Consider the following 14560-nt stretch of genomic DNA (forward strand, 5'->3'; position numbering starts at 1 on the left):
CAGAAGCTTGATTGCTGGCAGCAAGAAAATGCCTTTATGCCTGCTTCCACACTCTTCTCCTCAATGGGAGGAAGGATAAGAGAGTGTGTCTTAGTGTGATGGGCCTTTCAGTATATTGGCTGCCTTTCCTATTCAGAGGAAGATGAAGATGGAATTCATGGAGGAGAGGGAAACTTGCATTGTGTTCTGAGCTATATTCATTACCTTCTATAGCTCCTTCCAAGAGCAGCTCCCAGACCACAGACCAGGTTGCGTGCATTTGATGGTGCACCTGTAGATGATGTTAACCTACAAAGGGGACGTGCCTAACTTCCTAAGTTTTCTAAGAAATTAGAGACATTGGTGTGCTTTCTTGGCTCTCACATCAACATGCTTGTCCCTGGTCAGGTTATTTTATATATTTATTCCGAAGAACTTGAAGCTATCTACTCTTTCGACTTTAGTGCCATTAATGTGGGCAGGGGTGTTGACTTTGTCTTCTCTCCTGAAGTTAATGATTATCTCCTTCATCTTATTGATGTTGAGAGAGAAGTTGGTATCTTGACACCATGCCACTCAACTTGATCACTTTCCTGTATTACATCCGATTGTTATTTGATAATCGGTCCACTGCTATGGAGTCATCGGCAAATTTGAACAATAACTCTGTAGCGGAGAGCACCAAGTTCCTTGGTGGTCACTTATTTAGTGACTTATCATGAACATTTAACATATCCTCACTTGTTAGGATGGTGCTATTGTGAATGCACTTTCTGAGAAGATTGAAGCAGGCAAGGCTATTGGCCACAATCATGTCACCCTTCTACAGGAGCTCTACTGAGAGCGCTCAGGTCAGCTGCATCACAGTGTGGTATGGTTTTTTTCAGGGAAATGAACTGGATGACAATCCACAGGACCATAAGAGTGGCAGAGGGAATCACTAGAGTCTCCCTCCTCCCCATCGATGTGATTTACCGGGATTATTGTCTGAAGAGGGCGTGCAAAATCATTAAGGATCTCTTACACCACAGACACAGCATCTTTTAGCTGCTCCTGTTGGGAAAAAAATGCAGAAGTATCAGAGCCAACACCACCAACTTCTTCCCATGAGCAGTGAGAATGCTGAATGACCGAAGGAACCGTTTACACTAACCATCCAAGATGCTAATATTCACCAATCAATATTTATTTATTTATTTACTTGTACGTATGCATGAATACTTGTTCTGCATATGTATTGATTGTCTGTACGTGTGTTATGCTTGGTTATGTTGGCAGGTTTTGCACCGAGCACTGGAGAACGCTGTATCATTGGGTTGTTCTTGTGCAATCAGATAATAATAAACTTGACGATAATTTGGTATTGGAACAGTATTTCGCTGTACAATCATGGATGTAGAGGGTGTATAGCAATAGCAAGATTTAGTACACATCTGATGTTACCTATCTGAACTGATTGCAGTCAGTTACGCAGTCAGTCAAGGATCCAGATGCAGAGGATGCTTATATCCTGAAATTTAGGAATGAGTTTGCTGGAGATTAGTGTTCAAGATCTAACTGTATTCCATAAACAGTATTCTAACAGTTTCTTTGAAATCCAGATTTTCTAGGACTGAGTGGAGAACAAGGAAGATGGCATCTGCCATGGATCTGTTTGACAGTAAGCTGTCTGGTGGTATAGAATATATGACTCATGATCAGCCCTTCAAACCACTTCCTGTCATTCAGCTGGTAGTATTTGGGCTGCGATCATCTTTTATTTTCTGTAGTGGAATAATGATGGTCTTCGTGAAGCAAACGGGGACTTTGGAGAGCTGTACGAAGATATTAAGAATCTTTGTGAATATGTCTACCACTTAATATGTGCAGGCTCTCAGGACACATCCTGAGACTACATCTGGGCCAGTCACTCTCCGGAGATTTACTCACTGAAAAGCCACCCTGACTTCAACAACGGTGGCCATGAGTGTGACATCACTTGCAGTAGTTGGTTTTGATTTTTCCCCTCTTTTCTCAAGAACACTGTTCTACTTGCCACCATTCAATCCATGAGAACTACTCCAGAATCTAGCAAGTTGTTAAAGCAATTGCTTTACAACCGTATAATTCAGGCCATAGTTCTTGAGATTTTGCGATCTTTAGACACCTTATCTTTTCTACTTACTCACAACATTGTTGTTCTACACAAAACTTGTTTAAGCACATATATTTGCTGGTAAAATATTGAGATGCAAAAGGGTTACAAATGAAAGCATTCATGTCGAGCAGAGCCATTAATATTGAAATATTCCAATTTATTAATTCTACAGCTTGAATAATAGAACTGCTTAAATCTAAAGTATGGAGAGCAAAAATGTTTTATAAGTGTCCTTCAGGTACAATTATAATTCTGAAGAATCATTTATCCAAGAGCACAGGAAAGTCCAACTTTAACTTGAAATGCGCCCCAGCAAATTCTGCTGCTGAACTATGCTAAAATATTTAAACAAAATCATTGTATTTTTAATGACTGTACATGTTAAACTATGGCGACTTCACGAAGACCATGAACATAATTCAGATTTTTGTTGTGTTGGGATCACCAGTGGTGGAATTTGCAAATTCTGCTCTATTAATTGTCACAAAAATCCCCTGAAGTTAATTAATTAATAGTGCCGCTGGTTCACTAAAAGTCTTTGATATCATACACAATATATTATATTTTATTGCTCCATCAGCAGAGCCCCAGTTTTAAGTGGCTTTCATGTTTCCTGACTATTTATCCAACAGATAAATCTAATAATTCACAAGCTGCTTCTTCTTTATATAATGAAATAAAGCACTTTCTACCACAAGGAGCTGTTGAAATAAACAGATGGCATCGGAAACCCTGGCAAATTTCTACAGATGTGTGATGAAAATTGTGCTGGCCAGCTGCATCACAGTCTGGTATGGGGACACCAGTACCCCTGAGCATAAAGCCCTGCAAAAGATAGTGGACATCACAGGCAAAAGCCTCTCCAACAACGAGAATGTCTACAGGGAACGCTGCTGTCAGAGAGCACAGCAATCATCAAGGATCCACACCACTCAGCTCACGCCACTAGGTCCAGGAACAGCTGCACCATCAAGTTCATGAACAGCTGCTACCCTTCCACCATCAGACTCCTCAACAACAAACTCAATCAGAGACTCATTTAAGGACTTTTACTTTTGCACTTTATTGTTTTTTTTTCCTCTCTGCATTCCACTGTCAGGTTGTTTACATTTCTTTATTTGTTTGCATCTGCACGTTGAATCTGGGTTTTTTTGCACTGCCAATAAGTGGTAATGCTGCCTTGCCTGGAGAAGTCAATGTTAATATCATCCAGTTATTGCGCTGCCAATAAGTGGTAATTCTGCCTTGCATGGAGGAAAAAGAATCTCAAGGTTGTATGTGATGCCATTTATGTACTCTGACAATAAATCTGAAATCTGAAAATATACTGACTGGAAAGGCAGATAGATATATGAAAAGGAAAGGACTAGAAGGATACATTGATAATCTGAGATCAAGTCAGATGGAAGAAACTTCATGTTCAGCCCAAGTGTATTCAAATAGTGATATTTTTATGCAGTTCAAATGATTTGATACTTGGCAAAAATCAAGCAGGCATTAATCAAGTCTGCATTGTATCATACAGTCAGTACATATAGCCCTACCTTTCTCCAGAGAAACAGTGAGATTCTTTAAAGTTTCCCGCTGGTGGTCAAGATCCAGCTTTTGGTCCTCAACTTGATGTAACTTTCGTTGCAACACCTCCCTCACCTTAGTCAACTTGGCAACATCTTGATGTAATTGAGCCACATCATCCTCTTTTGCCTAGATCAGAGGACAGAAGTGAATTTATTTTTTTTAAAAAGCTAATTTACAAAGAGGAAAAGTTTACTGCTCCTTTACCTCTCAGGTAATATACAATTGCTTAGTGGGTGACAATTTAGCCAAGATACTGATGAAGGTCTCAGCAATGTATCTGCTGTGATAGGGCCAAAGCAGAGGAGCTTAAGAGATGGAAAGTGAAAGTCTTTCAAATAAATCACAGAATGGTTGCAGAGAGGAAGAGGCCATTCAGTCTGTCAAATCTGTACAGGCTCTAAGTGAAATCAAGCTGGATAACCGTTCAACGTTCTCTTGGACAGCATGGTTAGCATAGCGGTTAGCGCAATACTATTACAGCGCCAGCAATCCGGGTTCTAATCCAGCACTGTCATTAAAGAGTTTGCATGTTCTCCCCGTGACCTGCTCCATTTTCCTCCCACCTTCAAAAACATTTGGAATTGTAGTTTAATTGGATGTTATTGGGCAGCACAGGTGTCAATGGCTGGAATTGGCTTCTTCTGTTTTGAAATTTCTTTTTAAAAATAAAGCCCTGAAAATCCATTCTTTTCAGAAGATATTCAGAGCATTTCAAGAGTAGATGAGGTTAAATCTTAAACCAGAGACTGAGATTACAAAGATTTTTTAATTCAAAGTAATAAAAGAGGGCCTTCATTAATATTGGATCCTTCAAGACTTAGGAGCTTCCCAGAATATTTTACAGCCAACTCAATAGCTTTCCAACTATAAAAATTGTTGCATAGGAATATTACAAAAAAATGTACACAATTAGGCTTGAGCCTTTCATGAAGGTATGAGCAAAATGTAGGCAGGTGCCTGGTCAAATGTTGGGGGAGGGGCAGGGGAAGGAACACAATCACATAGGCATAAGGTAAGGGAGGAAGGGCACACCAGCAAACAGAGGGAGGGAGGATGGCTCTGAGGATGGAGAGGGAGGTGGCTGGAAAGCTGGAGGAAAGAAGATAGGGAGATGGGGAGTAGGCTCGCAGAAACTGGATAAGTCAATATTAATGCCATCCAGTTGGAGAGTGCATAGATGGAAATATTAGGTGTTGCTCCTCCAATTTATGGCTGGCCTTAGTTCAACAGTACCTAAGGTACTGTCAGAGTGGGAATGGGGAGCAGAATTGAAATAGTTGGCCACTGGGAGATCCCTATCACTTATGTGGACAGATACGAGCTGCTCAGCGAAGCAATCTCCCAGTCTGCATCCAATCTCTCCAATGTAGAGAAGAGCACAACAGGAGCACCAGATGCAGTAGATAACTCCCACAGATTCACAAGTAAAAGCAACCATCTTGCCTGGGTAGCAGGGCCAAATGGTCATGTTCTATACGATATTATTCTCTGATGTAGGGTTAGTTTAACTTAATATAGTTAAATAAAGGGAGATGAAATAATGCATACTTTAAGATCCATCAGCTTCTGTTGATTTTCAACTGTTAGCTGGTCTGTGATCATAATTTGTTGTTCATTTTCTTGTTGGAGCTTCAGAAATTTTTGGTTAAGTAATTCCAAATCCTTTGAAGCTCTTTCATTCAAAATCTGTTGAAAGAAAAATCCCCGTTATCTGGAATTCAAGCAACTGGCAATCTTAAGCAAACAGCAAAACATTTTGTTTTGAGGAAATAAATAAACATTAAAATAATATTAAATAATAAAAATTAAAATAAATAAGAAATAAAAAATTAAATTAAAGTTTAAATTTGTAAAAGTAAATGTTCCCTGAAGTAACACCTAAACCTTTGGGGAAGGGAGGAGCAAACATTCAGCAAGTGGAGCACCTTGGTCGTGCTTTGCTCACAGCAGCTGTTTGAATAAAGTTGTGTTTGAATAAAATTGGTGTTGCCCAGGTTGAAGAGCTGGTTGATGCCGCTCGTCATTGGGTACCTGCTTACTAAGAGCCTTTATCTTTATCATTATATTATTAACTATATTTGTAAAGTTTAAGTATATTAGTAAGTTTTTATCTGTAAACTTTGGGGAGGGTGTGTTATTTATCTATAATGTTATTTTTCGTCTTTTGAGCACCTCCGTGGAGATACAGTGACAGTTAAATGTTTGCAAAGAATGTGACTGAAAATAAAGTAAAATTCTTTAAGATTTAAATATTCATGCCAGTGAAGTTTGTTCAGTGTTAGTACAGTACACTATTTTTGCCTTTTAAATTGTTAATTCTTAATGCAGGTGTATTAGTTAGGCATTGTAAGAGTGAGTCTCAAGCAACTGGAAAATACGCATATCCGGCATCTACCAGTCCCCGCAGGTACTGGATACTGGGGCTTATTTCATTTTGTGCACAATAAACTGAAATAATTCCAAAGAAGACTAGATGATCAAGTGAGTTGGACAGTGAACTTTTGCTTCTGAAACACAAGGTCAATTTCAATTTAAAGTGCCAGAAAGCAAGAGGAGGTTTCCTCCGATTTTAGATTGAAAGGGGCTATGTAAATTGAACTTGTTCCTCTCAACACACTGCACATAGATCCACAGCATGAAACCTCATTGAATTGGCACTTAATTGTCAATTTCATTCCAAATCCAACACTGATTTAATGGCCAGATGGTTGTTTTCTGTACTCGGTGCTATATGCCTCGTAGTGGAAATTGGAAATATTGCAGAGATGCTGAACAGAATACCTTCCAGAGATTAAGTTTGAGCATATTGCCAGCACTGAGTCAAATCAATTGTGCTCCATAACAGGCATTCTTATTTCTTACCAAAACGTACAAAATACTGGATAGAAGTGAAAATTAAATTCCGCATTTTAGGAACACATCATTCATATAAACAAACAGATCATAATATGTTCTTTTTTGGATGGAAATTGTTCACAGATCAACTTTACCACCTTTCATAAAAAGGCAGAAAGTTTTAATAAAATGATTTTTACTTCTGTTTTGGTGGAATTGACTTCCACTATTTTCTGCGCTAAAAGAGAAGATAGAAAAAATTGGCAGATGGCAGTCACAAAAAAACAGAAAGGAAGAGTAGGAGAGAACTGTCGGGTGGAGTGGCAAGATGGCATAGAGAGAAGACATGAAGCTCCACCTTCCCCAGTTAGACATAAACACCCGATTTTAAAACTTGTAAAAGTGGTTAAAAATAGTATTTACAGACTTTGGAATAGTGGAGGATTGAAATGGCTACAAACATGAAGAAATCAAAAGCTCAATTGCAAAAGAAATTACCTCACAAAAGTGTTGAAGAATTGAGGCCTACTACCAAGTTGAAGCCATGGAGTCGTCGATTAGAGCTCCCAAGCCTCAGAGGACTCCTGCTCTGCTAAGTATTACACCAGCGCTGATCGCGCATTCGCAAGATGGCGCCAGTTCAGTGACGAGCTCGGACGGCCCTGACTTTCGTGCCTGTAAACCTGGGTGCGTGGGCAGATCGGCTGAGCAAGGACAGACTTGTGAGCCTGCAGTACTGCCTGGTGGTCCAGAGGCACGCAGTATAGCATCGGAAGACGCAACTGCGCGGTTGGTGACTTTGCCGGGCATGCGTGCTGTATCGTTGTTCCGTGAGTTATTGGAAAAGGTGTGGGCTGTGGGAGAGCCCAAAAGGCGATGGGCTGATGAGGTCGGTGCGCTGTCAATGGGTATCCAGACCCACAGCCGCACTGGAAGTGGAGCCACTGCGTTAGGGGAGGAAGAGCTTGACGTTACTGGAATTAACACAGTAAGAAATGGGGACTGAGACCAGAGAAGGTAGGCCTCAAAGGGAAGTGATTGAACCTGTACTGGATTCTGTGTTTACAATATTGGAAGGGATTGCTCATCAAATGGAAAACATGTCAATGCAGTTGTCTACTCATATAAACCAAGGATTTATGGAAGTGAAAATTAAAATGAATAATATGTGTGAAGAGATGACCTCTATAAAGAAAGATATGACTGTAGTTAAAAGTGATGTTAGTAGATGTATAAGAACAGTAGATACTGTACAGAATAATTTTTTTTAATTGAAGAAGCTTTTTTTGAATGTAAGAATCAAGTAGAGCGTAATAGAGAAAAAATGGAAAACGTGGAGGACTCTTTCGTGGACTGGGGGATTCAGAAGAAGGAATTATTGAAGAAGATTGATTCATTAGAGAATCAAGGTCGAAGAAATAATGTAAAAATAGTAGGTCTTCCAGAAGATATGGAAGGTTCAGATCCAGTAAAAAAAATTAAGAAATGGATTCCTGAGGTACTGGGCAAGGAATTTTTTCCGAATGGTCTAAAGTTGGATCAAACACATAGAGCACTGAGGCAAAAATCATTTCCAGGTCAACCACTGAGGGTAGTTCTGATTCGTTGTTTGAAATATCAAGATAGAGAAATTATATTACGAGTTGCGGTGCAGAAGGCAAAATAACAGAGTGTTTTTCTATGCAGATTTGAGTCAAGAAATTATTAGAAGGCGCCGAGAATTTAATACAGCTAAAGAAGTGTTGTGGCAAAAGGGTTACAAGTTTGCCTTTCGTTACCCAGCTGTACTTAAAGTTTTTTATGTAAATTTTCAGTCTCAATTTTTTGAAAATGATCATGATGCATTAATTTTTGATAATTCGTTGCTAGATCTACGAGGAAATGGTCAGTCACCATTATCATCACCTAAAAGGAAGATAAATAGAAATGGGAATGGAAAGAAGGTTGAATTGATGGAAAGTCTTCTTGATATTGAAGACCCGGAACAATCATTGGGATTGGAATCACTGGGTTGAATGTGTCTGAATAATTACTTTGTGAAAGTCTGATTGGGGGGTGGATGACACTGAGACCTGATAATCATCTGCCACTAGTGGGTTTTACTACACCCAGGTTTTTAGGGAGTTACTACTTTTTAGTAGTTTACTGAGGGGAAGTTTTTTTTTTGCTTTTGTGGTATTTTTATATAGGGAGGAGGGTTTAGAATATTTAGGGAATTAGAAAGGGGAGTAACATTTTATCGTAGAATTTTTACTGAAATGTCTCATTTGAACTTTTCAACTTTTAATCTCTAGGGATTGACTAATCCTATTTAGCATAAATGGGTATTGGCTTAGATTAAAAAAATGAAAGTCGATATTGTTTTTTTACAAGAGACACATTTGACTGAAAAAGAACATATGAAATTGAAGAGAGATTGGGTTGGTCATATATTTTCTTCTTCTTTCAATTCCAAGGTGAGAGGTGTAGCGATCTTAATTCATAAAAATTATAATTTGAATTAGAATCCTTTGAAGGTAATGCAGGGAGGGTTTTGAGGTTGAATTGTAAAATTTTTGTTGAATCATGGACTTTGTTAAATATCTACACATCTAATGTGGATGATGAAAGGTTTATGTCGGAGGCTTTGGAGGAGAGTAAATCCTACAGAGAAAGATTTTTCTTTTCATTCATTTAGACATGATTCATTTTCTAGAATATATTTTTTTTTGGTATCGGCACATTTACGAGGTAGAATACTCCAAGCCGAATATAAAAACCGGGTCATATCAGATCATTCTATGTTGTTTCTCTCTTGTGCAAGTCCGGAAGTGGTGCAATTGGCTTATAGATGGTGGCTTAATACAATGCTATTAAAGAAACCAGAATTTGTTACTTTTGTTAAGGAACAGATTGCTTTATTTCTGGCTGAGAATATTAATACAGTAAGTAGTACTTTTGTATTATGGGATGCTTTGAAAGCATATTTGCATGGGCAAATTATTAGTTATACTACGAAAGTTAAAAAAAAACAATATGTGGTGGAAAGTTTAACATTGGAGAAGCAAATTACTGAGTTGGAAAAGGAATTTCAGAAAAATATTACTGAAGATAAAAAGGTAGCTTTAGCAAAGTGGAAACTACATTATAATACACTACAAACCTATCAGTATGAGCGTTTAATTAGTCAATCTAAGTAACATTATTATGAATTAGGTGAGAGGGCTCATAAGGTGTTAGCATGGCAATTAAAAACAGAACAGACATTACGAATTATTAATGCTGTTAAAAAGAATTCAATAGTTACCTATAAACCTCAGGAAATTAATGACCAGTTTTACTCATTTTATCAACAATTATATACTTCTGAAGGAAAGCGGGAAGCTGGTTCTATTGATTCTTATTTATCTAAATTAAATTTACCTGTTTTAGGAGAGGAGGTTAGGGAATTAAAAGCTCCATTTACAGATTTCGAGATTAAAGAAGCTATACAAGAGATGCTGAATGGGAAGTCACTGGGGGATGATGGATTTTCAGATGAATTTTATGAAGTATTTTATGAAGATTTATCCTCTGTATTTGGAGATGTTCCACAGCAAATAACTTAGGATAAGGTGTTGCTAGAATCTTGTTCGAGTGCTATAATTACTGTGATTTTAAAGAAAGATAGGGATCCATTGAAAGTATCTTTGTATAGGCCTATTTTTTTACTAAATGTAGAATATAAAATTATGGTGAAGGTATTAGCGAATAGACTTGCTAAAATATTTACCTCAGTTGATACATGTAGATCAAACAGGTTTTATTAAGAATAAAAATGCATCTGATAACATTCTTAGATTGATCACATTGGTCAATGCATCTAGACAGCAACCCAACACCCAATGGTAGTTGCACTGGATGCGGAAAAAGCTTTTGATAGCGTTGAATGGAATTTTTTTATTTAAGATGTTAGAAAAATTTAATTTCGGCCCTTATTTTATTGGTTGGGTTAAAGCTTTAAATAAAAACCCAATTGCTAGGGTGGTGACAAATGGTCAAACTTCTTTACCATTTAAATTAATACAGTTGACTCAACAAGGTTGTCCATTATCACCAGCCTTGTTTGCATTGGCTATTGAACCGTTAGCTCAGATAATATGACAGAATAATAAGATTAAAGGGATGAGAATTGTAGATGATGAATATGTTTAATTTATTTGCAGATGATGTGTTGATCTATTTGACAGAACCGGACCAGTCTTTGAAATATTCGCAAGATTGTTTGCTGAAATCTGGATATAAGTTAAATTGAGATAAGAGTGAAATATTACCAGTTGGGGAAGGAGATTATTCAGAATATAAAAATATTATAAAATTGAAATGGTCAGATAGAATTAAATATTTGGGAGTAACAGTAAATGCAGATTACCAATCATTATATAATTTAAATTATGTTCCTTTATTAAAAAGGATTAAAATGGATTTGATTAAATGGAAAGATCTTCCGTTAACATTAATTGGTTGAGTAAATTGTATTAAAATGAATATTTTTCCTTGAATCGAATATTTGTTTCAGTCGATACCTTGTTTACTTTCAAAGAGTTTCTTTGAGGATTTGAATAGCGCAGTATGGGAATTTTTATGGAAGGGGAAATTAGCACGAGTAGCTTTACATAAACTTACATGGAAATATGCATTGGGTGGTCTTCAATTACCTCATTTTCAAAATTATTATGAAGCAGCTCAGTTGAAATTTGTTAGTAGATTGATGGATATGGACCAACCTCCGTATTGGGCGAAGGTGGAAATGGCTTGTATTTCTGAAGTTGAGGTACATCCATTCATATTTAAATGGAATATGAATTTATTGTGGGAATGTAATATCCCGGTATTAAAGCACTTCTTAAAGATATGGGGTAAAAAAAAATATGGTTTTAGGGTTGAAGGGTAAACTATCAATTCAAACTCCATTATACCATAATCATCTTATTCCCTTTTCAATGTTTAATAATCATTTAAAGAGATGGAATTCTAAGGGTATAAAGATAGTTCAGGATTGCTTTAAAGAAGGACAGTTTCCTTTAATTAATTGAGGGAGAAATTTGATATATCTGTAAATTCTTTATTTGTGTACTATCAACTCAGAGCTTTTATAAAAGACAATTATGGTAAAGAGATGAATTTACCTATGTTGACAAAATTTGAGTCTTTGATTTCCTCTATACCAAAGAAAGGTTATATTTCGGATATGTGTCAATTGTTAAAAGATAGTATGGATAAACCGGAATGGGAGAAATCTAGGCTTAAATGGGAAAGTCATTTAACTTATATTTTTCCTGAAGACAATTGGGAGGTTATGTGCCACGACAGTGTAACTAAATTGATAAATGTAAGATATGGAATGGTTAATTATAATTTTTGACATCAGTTATATTTGACTCCAGAGAAATTGAAAAAATATGGGGTTAGTAATTCGGACTTTTGTTTTCGATGTGGACTATGTACTGGAACTTTTTTACATGCTGTTTGGTCTTGTGTTAAAGTACAACCATTTTGGGAAGGAATTAGATTGGTCTTGGAAAAATTATTTAAGATTAAATTACCATTGGACCCATCAATTTTTTTTGTTGGGCTATATGGTTTCTTTGAAGGGATTGGGGTTGGATAAATTTCAAATTGCATTTGTACATTTAACGTTATCTGTAGCACGAAAATGTGTAGCTAGTACTTGGAAAGATAATGTGGAGATTAATATAGTACGATGGCATAATGAATTAAGAGTTTGTATTCCGTTGGAAAAAATTACATGTAACTTGCATGATCATTATTCCTTCTTTGTTAATATGTGGTCTTCTTATTTGGACTATATGAATTTGAAAATACTTTGAAATATTCTATATATTCTATGTATTCCGTTTTGTTTTTGTATTTGGCTCCCCTTAAGGGAGGGAGCTGGCTAAAGGGTTGGGTGGGTGGGGAAGGTTTTTTTCTTTATGTATCTAAAAATTTCTTGCTGTTATTTGATTGTATTTTGTTTTTTAAAAATCTTTTAAATAAAATTTGAAAAAAGAGAACTGTCAGAAAAAAAAACTAGAAGGAAAAAGGGATATCAGAAGGTGTCAATGGTGGAAAGAAATAAGAGTTTCCATTTGAGTCAAAGGAGGGGAGCCCATGGAGGAAAGAAAAGGAGACAATGGAGAGGAGGGGAGAAGAGAGGTTGTAAGAGAAAGAAGGAAAGGCTGTGAAGAGCAAGACTGTCATGGAAGGAATAAGTGTGTCTGTATGAGGAAGGGATGGATTTGTCAACGTAGAAGAAGTCAGGAGAGTATCAGAGGAAAGAAGGAGTGTGTGAGGGGAAAATAGATGTTCAAACAAAGCCCATGGAGGGGAGGAAAGGTGTGTGTTCTTCAAGTTGAGCTGAAAATCTCTAGAAAGGAGGGAAAATTGACAGAGGATGGAAGTAAAGTGTTCATGGAAGGGAAGAGATAGAAGAGTTAATGGTGGGAATGGACTGTGGAGAAGAGGGGAAGCAAGTCCTTCGAGAAAGAGAAAGGGAAAGTCAGTGGACCAGATTAGAAGGTTTGTGGGGGGTCAGAATCAGAAAGGAGAAACCTTAGATAGGTGGACAGTCATGGAGAGACTTGGAAAAGGATGTAATGAATGGAGAGATGGTGGTCAGGAGTGAGTGGCACCATCATCTTTTATCAAAGAAATATCCTTTCAATGGTTTTATGACAGCAGGAAAGAAACTGTGTATTCATCCTATGGTGGTACACCACCGGCCTACTGCAGGGGGAAACCTCTGTACCTGCAGGAGTGTACCGCCGGACTACTGCAGGGGGAAACCTCTGTACCTGCAGGAGTGTAACGGGACAGGACAACACCTGGCCAGCTGTCAATCAATCAGCCTGAAGGGATCAAGCCCCACCCGGTCAGGTGTCAATCACCCTCCGAGATATAAGCCTGCACCAGCCTCCCGAAGCTCACTCAGAGTTACTGCAGCTACAGCCAGCCTGGCTCTGTGGAAGTCTTTGTGGATTAAAGCCTGTTGTACAGTCTTTACCTCGTGTGTGTCTGATTCTGGCTAACAGCACACCACACATCCTTGTATATCTTCTACCCAATAAAATGGGGGAGAAGAGAGTGTGACTAGGGAGGGATGTGTATATATTGTTAGCTTTCCCAAGAGGACAGGGTGCTTGCAGGGCAGGGGAGAAGAGAGTCAATGAGGGCAGATTCCGTGAAGGACAAGGAGGTTGAATCCATGAGGAAAGAATAATCCAAAGAAGTGAGGTGAAGAGTAGGCAAAGGAGAAAGACAGTGGAAGAGAAAGAATCCAGAAATAAAGTGTAAATAATTATTGCTATTGGAACAGTAACCTTGAACTGCTCTGGAGTAGGCACAGATGAATTTGGGTGTAAACTAGAAGTTGCATGAATTACTGGTCACTAACCTCTCAGCCAACACATTTTTGTCACTGAAAATTCAGCTTTTCTCAATTATTAATATGCAAATAGTCACACAGGAAACCAGAGGGATTGTTGTTGAACTTCGAAAGTTTATCTTTTTGGCAAAGTTTTGCACCAGCTGTGTTTACAGTACAGTCAATTACTGATATGAGGCTATCCTTTCCAGATGGTTTCTCTAACAGAGCACTAATCTGCATTTATCTATTGTAGAGCAATGCTAGTGTTGGCTCTCTGCCAATGGAGACAATACATCGATGTCACAAAGATAGTACAAACAAAAATCCTTGTTTCATTGCCCTCCATGTTTGAAATTTTGTTTGAAGGTCAAGGTGAGGTTAGGAGGCAGTGTCCAATTACCTTTTGTTCCTTTAGCTGGAGGTCCAATTTCTGATGTTCATCTTTGGTCTTCTGCTGTTGTGCCATCAATGCCTTGATCTCAGCTTGATTTTCATCCAGTTCTTCCTTCATGCGTGTCATTTCTTTGGACATTTTCTCCTTTCGCCGAACCTCCCGGGCAATCTCATTCTCTCGCATCTGTATGTCATGCTGAAGCTACAATCAAAATGGATCAGCATTAGATGATAAGTGCCAAAAAAAACAT

The 14560-nt window shown here is 37.8% G+C and overlaps 1 protein-coding gene across 5 annotated transcripts in view; it reads right to left on the minus strand.

The window, feature by feature from the left end:
* Positions 1-14560, minus strand: part of cfap58 (cilia and flagella associated protein 58) — a 189611-nt gene that overhangs the window by 156442 nt on the left and 18609 nt on the right. For all 5 annotated transcript variants that reach the window (XM_069900099.1, XM_069900096.1, XM_069900097.1 and 2 more), the window contains exons 5-7: positions 14317-14511; positions 5243-5380; positions 3661-3820 (exon numbers count right to left, since the gene is read on the minus strand). In XM_069900099.1, the coding sequence (XP_069756200.1) occupies positions 3661-3820; positions 5243-5380; positions 14317-14511 (493 nt within the window). The remainder of the gene's footprint in view (positions 1-3660; positions 3821-5242; positions 5381-14316; positions 14512-14560) is intronic.

The sequence above is a fragment of the Narcine bancroftii genome, chromosome 10, assembly GCF_036971445.1.
Source record: "Narcine bancroftii isolate sNarBan1 chromosome 10, sNarBan1.hap1, whole genome shotgun sequence".
Lineage (NCBI taxonomy): Eukaryota > Metazoa > Chordata > Chondrichthyes > Torpediniformes > Narcinidae > Narcine > Narcine bancroftii.